Source organism: Aphelocoma coerulescens, unplaced genomic scaffold (genome assembly GCF_041296385.1).
Source record: "Aphelocoma coerulescens isolate FSJ_1873_10779 unplaced genomic scaffold, UR_Acoe_1.0 HiC_scaffold_60, whole genome shotgun sequence".
NCBI lineage: Eukaryota > Metazoa > Chordata > Aves > Passeriformes > Corvidae > Aphelocoma > Aphelocoma coerulescens.
In genome coordinates this window covers 345101-352034 of record NW_027183949.1, presented here as the reverse complement: position 1 = coordinate 352034, position 6934 = coordinate 345101, and the positions used below count along the sequence as shown (strand labels likewise).

At 51.8% G+C, this 6934-nt stretch overlaps 1 protein-coding gene across 1 annotated transcript; it reads left to right on the top strand.

Moving 5' to 3' along the window:
* The first annotated feature begins 460 nt into the window (after positions 1-460).
* Positions 461-1426, top strand: LOC138102015 (olfactory receptor 14J1-like). The gene has a single exon (XM_068999766.1). The coding sequence runs from the start codon at positions 461-463 to the stop codon at positions 1424-1426; it is 966 nt and encodes a 321-aa protein (XP_068855867.1).
* Positions 1427-6934: the final 5508 nt, after the last annotated feature.

Below are 6934 nucleotides of genomic sequence, written 5' to 3'. Positions count from 1 at the left end.
GGAAAGGCAGAGGTGTTATGACAGTGAAAATGCTGTTGGGGTGGTGAAATGGGCCACGTGAGTCCTTGCCTACAAATGTGGTGCTGCACTGTGGTGGATCCATCTGTCCTCAGCAGTACCTGGTGGTTTTTAAGGGAAACACGGGAGGGTGATCACTCTGCACCGGAGAAAGGTCAAAGCCCAGAGAAAGTCTGAACAGGTCAGAATGACAGATCATCTTCCTTCACTCTCTGCTCATCACTTTGCCTCACAGAACTTGCTCTCTTCTGCCTGAGTGCAGCAGAAATGCTGAGGGTTTCTGACAACGTAGAATACCAGGAGAGATATGGGGGGAGCTTGAAAAGAAAACCCATAGAACTCTTAAACACAAAAGGGTATCTGTGTGTTACAGGGGAAGGTGTCAGGGAAATGGCTTTGATTTTGGCTACAGACATCTCTAACTCTTATCTGTTTTTTCTCCATGACAGACCTCAATGTCCAGAGGCAGCAAATGTCCAACAGCAGCTCCATCAGCCACTTCCTCCTGCTGCCATTGGCAGACACGCGGCAGCTGCAGCTCCTGCACTTCTGCCTCTTCCTGGGCATCTCCCTGGCTGCCCTCCTGGCCAACGGCCTCATCATCAGCGCCGTAGCCTGCGGCCAGCACCTGCACAGCCCCATGTTCTTCTTCCTGCTCAACCTGGCCCTCACCGACCTGGGCTCCATCTGCACCACTGTCCCCAAGGCCATGCACAATTCCCTCTGGGGCACCAGCCACATCTCCTACTCAGCATGTGCTGCTCAGGTGTTTTTCTGTATGTTCTTCATCTCAGCAGAGTTTTCCCTCCTCACCATCATGTGCTACGACCGCTACGTGTCCATCTGCAAACCCCTGCACTACGGGACCCTCCTGGGCAGCAGAGCTTGTGCCCACATGGCAGCAGCTGCCTGGGCCAGTGCCTTTCTCTATGCTCTGCTGCACACGGCCAATACATTTTCCCTGCCCCTGTGCCAGGGCAATGCCCTGGGCCAGTTCTTCTGTGAAATCCCACACATCCTCAAGCTCTCCTGCTCACACTCCACCTCCCTCAGGGAACTTGGGCTCCTTGCAGTTAGTGCCTGTTTAGCCTTTGGGTGTTTTGTGTTCATGGTTTTCTCCTATGTGCAGATCTTCAGGGCCGTGCTGAGGATCCCCTCTGAGCAGGGACGGCACAAAGCCTTTTCCACGTGCCTCCCTCACCTGGCCGTGCTCTCCCTGTTCCTCAGCACTGCAGCACTTGCCTACCTGAAGCCCCCCTCCATCTCCTCCCCATCCCTGGATCTGGCCCTGTCACTTCTGTACTCGGTGGTGCCTCCAGCCCTGAACCCCCTCATCTACAGCCTGAGGAACCAGGAGCTCAAGGCTGCAGTGTGGACACTGATGGCTGGACCATTTAAGAAACATTAAACTGGTTGCCAATTTCTGCAAATCACTTGTAATAAAACTAGTCTTTGATAGTTCTTGTTGGTTTGGTTCTGGGGTTATTTTTTCTGTCTTTAGTTATTTATTGTTGTCCCCAAAACAAGGGCAATATTTCTTCCATTTCTCATTTTGTTTCTCTCCACCTTGGGTCCCAGACTGTGTCAATGAGGAGCTGTGCCCATCCCTGTCCCCTCCCCTGCAAACAGCCCAGCCCTGGTTGCCCTTTCCTCTCTGGCCCCACTCCCCATTTCAGTTCCTGCCTTGGCACCACGGGAACGTCCCTTGGGGAGCAGGATCATCCTACAAGTGCTGCAGGAATTGTCTGCAGGGCCCTGCAGTGCCTTGAGCTGTTCCCTTGCCAGAGGCACCAGAGGCCAGGGGGACACATCTGGGCTGCTGTGTCTGGCTGGGGGGCTCCCTGTTGTGGGGCAGTGAGGAGGAGCTGCAGAGGCTCTGCAGGACTGACAGGATGGGCTTTGGGGCCCGTGTGGAGAAGCTGAGGGACAGGGGCTGCTGGACCTTCTGAAGAGGAGGCCCAGGGCTCATCCTGCAGCTGCTTCCAGGGTGGTTTCAGAGAATCACAGAATCAACCAGGCTGGAAAAGACCTTGGACATCATCAAGCCCAAGCTGTGCCCTGACACCTCCTTGTCTCCCCTGAGCCTCCTCTTCTCCAGGAGAAACAACCCCAGCTCCCTCAGCCACTCCTCACAGCACTTGTGTTCCAGACCCCTCACCAGCCTTGTTGCCCTTCTCTGGACACGCTCCAGCCCCTCAATGTCCTTCCTAAATTGGGGGCTGTCATAGGTTAGCAAGCATAGTCCCGGAAGGGATGTCCTTGCTTAGGGGTGCTTACAGCTTCCTCTGGGACCTGACAGAACCTATCAGCTGGCCAGTTTGAATATGGACAGTTCTTTGAGCCACTTAAAGTTGTGACCAAATCTGTGATCCACACTTAAGAATAGAAAAACTCCCCCCCCCCAGCTCTCTCGTTTCCGGCGCTGGCACAGGTGGCTGCAGGGCCCAAGCGGGGGCCAGTGGGCCTGGCCAGGCCCTGCTCGGGCCAGGCTGGGCTGGGCCACGTCTCCAGGATGACCCCCCCAGCAGAGCTGTGGGCAGCCAGAGCAGCTCGGAACCACCCCCCCCACCTCCCCACTGAGGCCAAGATTAGACAAAAGATGTCTGGAAGAGGTCAGGTGACAACAGCGATAAGGGACATTCCAGCTGCAAGGCTGAGGTGAGATTAACCCTTTTATTGCTGTGAAGAGCTGAAAACCCGAGGGAAGAAAAAGAGGAGATGCTTAAAGCTGAAATTCTGTTGTGAAGCTATGATATGTCAGAGTATCCTGTTGTAATTTCATGACGATATGGGGGGTGGAGTGTTCAACTCGCAAACAAAAGCACCTGCGCTGGGATAGGCAGATGCTGACGCAGCTGTAATTTCATGAGAAGTTTGGACAGGGAGAGATGGACCAGATGAGGACTTTGGCTCCAAATGGGAAAGGAGAAAACCTCAGTTCCTAGAGATGCTCCCAGAGATAGTCCTAACAATGAAGATGAGGAAGACCCTTTGCTCCCAGGGAAGGAGAAGGGCCTCTGGTTTTGTTTCTGAACGGCTCAACCTTAAAATTGTACCCCAAAAATCTTTCAAGAGTGGACCCTTGAAAGCAGTTGTGGGAAAAGCTGCAAGTCGGGGGGAAGGGACTCACATGCGAGCAGAGAGACTCCTCTTCCTAAATGGACTGAACAATATTTGGAAGTGGGCAGCTGGCTCGTTGTGATAATGTTTTCATAGCACGAGCAAGAAGAGACTTCTCTTTCTAAATGGACTGAACAAGGTTATTATGGAAGTGGTAAACAGACTCACCATCTGAAGGGTTGTCTTTGTACATTGTCAGTGGGAGAAGGGAGGAAGGTGGGGGGAGGAGGAGAGTTCTGAAGGTGGTATAATTTTTTTTCCCTCTTTTTTAGGTCTGTTAATAAACTTCTTTATATTCTTTCAAGTTTGCTGCCTGCTTTGCGTTTCTCCTAATTCTTATCTCAAAGAAGATAAACAGTAATGAGTATTTTGGACCAAACCACTACAGGGGCCCAAAACTGGACACAGCACTGGAGGTGCGGCCCCAGCAGTGCCCAGTACAGGGGAAGGATCCCTGCCCTGGTCCTGCTGGCCACTCCATTCCTGATCCAGGCCAGGTGCCATTGGCCTTCTTGGCCATGTGGGCACAGTGCTGGCTCATGTCCAGCCTGCTGTCCATCAGTGCCCCCAGGTCCCTTTCTGCCTGGCCGCTGTCCAGCCACTCTGTCCCCAGCCTGTAGCGCTGCAGGGGCTGTTGTGGCCAAAGTGCAGGAGCTGGCACTTGGTCTTGTTGAACCTCCCATGGTTGGATTTGGGCCCTGGATCCAGCCTGTGCAGGTCCCTGTGCAGAGCCCTCCTACCCTCCAGCAGATCCACATTCACACCCAGCTTGGTGTCATCTGCAGATTTGCTGGTGCTGGACTCAATGCCCTCATCCAGATCATCAGTGACGACACTGAAATCCACACTTGGGGAGCTCATCCAGCAGCTCCCTCATCCCCCTAGGATGGATCCCGTCTGCTCCCAGAGACACCTGTGAGCATCTGAGGGGCTCAGCAGTCACCAGCTGTTTCCTCCTGGATTACAGGGGCTGTTCTGCTCCCTGTCCCCATCTACCAGCCCAGGAGGCCACTTGTCCTGAGGACAACCTGTCTTAATGCTGAAAAGTGAGGCAAAGAAGGGGTTAAGTAGCTCAGCCTTTTCCTCATCTTTAGTTACTAAATTCCTTCCCCCATCTAACAGAGAATGCAGGTTCTCCTTGCCCTTCCTTTTGCCATTAATGTGTTTATGAAAATATTTTTTATTGTCCTTCACAGAAGTGGCCAGATTGAGTTCTAACTGGGCTTTTGCCTCTCTAAGTTTTTTCCTACATGACCTAAAAACTCTCTTAAATATTTCCTGAGATACCTGACCCTCCTTCCAAAAGTGACGCACCCCCTTTTTTTTTCCCTGAGTGCCTTCAAAAGCTCCTTGTCCATCCAGGCTGTTTGTTTTCCTCCTTGGCTCATCTTTTGGCACACAGGGACAGTCTGTTCCTGCACCTTCAAGATTTCTGTTCTGAAGCTCTTCCATCTTTCCTGGAGCCCTTTGTTTTTAAGGGCTGCTTCCCAAGGAACTCTCCGAATAAGTCTCTTGAATAGGCCAAAGTCTGCTGTGGCTTTTGTCGAGGCGAACAGAACAGCACACACTTGTTGTAATCCAAAGTCGTAGAAGTTTTTATTTTCTCTCCTGCTGTTCTTATACCTCTTCACAATGGCTGAGGCCTGTTGAGATTGGCTGCTTAGCAAACAATGCCAAGGCTGTCTAACAAGCAATGACCATTCAGGCAGTAAAACAATCAGCTGTACAAGCAAAGGTAGAGCTGCTACATATGATCCACAAGCTCTTCCTTGTACACTCTCCATGTCCCATTACAAGAACATCCTCTCCTTGTGTCCAGAACATCTTCTCTCATTGATTATCTTCTTGGCCTTCTCTGTGGGTTTCACTGAAGCTGCAAAATGTCATTGTCATATTCTCACAGGTAAATTCTGACTGTCTTTAGGTCTAATTCTGTGAGGCCCCCAGTCCAGCTGTCAGCCTCATCAGCACAGCAGTGAGATTTGTGTCCCCTGTTTGTGGCTGCTGTCCCTCGCACTGAGGCCCATGAGCAGACAGCAGTTCCTGCCAGCCCCAGGGCTTGTGTGTAGAGAGCTTATCTGAGGAATGGCTGCGCAGCAGAGGACATGATAAGATAGAGCCTTGCAGGATGTAGGAGTTAGCCTGTCGTGGGAAAAGGGGTTTCTTATCAACAAGGTGTCCAACAGGACACAAGCCAGAGCAGACTGGAATGAAGAAACCATCACCGCGGGGTGTGTTGTTCCCACGAGAGAAGATGACCAATCATGAGCTCAGGTTTTGCAATATGTATGAGCTGTTTAAGTGTTGTATAAATAAGAGATGAAAAGACAATAAAATCGAGGCTTGCCGATCATGAAATCATGAGCTCGTCTCCCGCGCCTTTCCCGACATCTGACGTCCGAACAGAAGGCACGTCATGTACCCCCCCCTACCCCCACTTCCACAAGGAAAGGTGCGTTGGGTTCAGGTCCTGCAGCTAGAGGGACGGCAATAAGAGCGGAGGACAACTGTGTTCCCGTCTCCGTGCCCGAACGACCACACCGGTGGGTTCGCTGATACGTGCTGCCGAAGCCTGGAGGGCTAGCAACGGTACCGTAAGTATGAATAGGCAAGCAGCACAGGATTTATTTAAAGTCTTTCTTCTTATGCTTTACTTTAAAGCCTTTAACTTAGAAAAAGACCTCCCTTCCCTACTAACTCACTCGCGTTCCTATGGTTTCTTTAACGACCCTCACAGCATTCACGAATTAGCAGAATGGCGGAGGTACGGGGATGAACTTTTTAGCCTTGTTTTAGACGATGATAAGTCAGCCAAGAAAATAAGCAAACTTTGGAAAGCAGTTCATAATGAGTTACTGTTAGTGCAGGCAGAGAAGCGAGCAGTCATAGGCATTAAGATAGCGCATTCCCGTAACCAAGATAATGACTCCTCGGTTTACCCTACGGCCCCCAACCCCCCAGAGCCACCCCCCACTGACAGTCAATCCCCTGCGCTGCCTACCCCCCTGCCTGCTCCCCCTCCTTCCGCTTCAATCGCCGCTTCTGCATTAACCCCCTCATGCCCGCCGCTGCCGCCCGACCCCTCTAATGCCACAGAGCCTGTCCCTGGGGCAGAATCTGACCCGGCGGAGGCTATGGCAGCAAGGAGGAGAGAGTTGTGGCAGGCGCTTGCCCGAGACGGCATGGAAAGGGGAGATTCCGAGCTCCTAGCAGCGGCACAAGAAGCGATGGCTTTCCCTGTTGTTTTCACTACTAATGCGCAAGGGGGTCAGAACGCGCAGTTTGCCCATCTCGACTGGAAACTCCTGTCCCAGCTGAGAGCAACAGTCAGTAACTTTGGGGTGTCTAGTGAACCAGCTAAGCAGATGTTAGATTATCTTTTTAATGCCCACATTCTTCTGCCTGCTGATATCCTGGCTATCACGAAACTCATTTACACCCCCTCTCAGAGATTGCTTTTTGAGGCAAGGTGGAGAGAGGAAGCAGCAAGTAGCACTAACCTCCCCAGACCCCAAGGGGACCCCTTAACAGACCTTACTGTAGACGAGCTTATGGGACAGGGCCCGTATCTCAGAGTTGAAGCTCAAGCTGGACTAGGGCCGCATAAACTTAGGGAGGCAATGGCAGAAGCTAAGAGAGCAATAGATAAAGTCAGGACTTCGGGAGGGACCCCCCTATATATGAGCATCAAGCAGGGTCGTGATGAATCGTTAAGCTCCTTTGTTGATAAGGTTATGGATGCTATCTCTAGGGCAGGGATACCTGATCATATGCAAGATGCTATTTTAAACCAGTG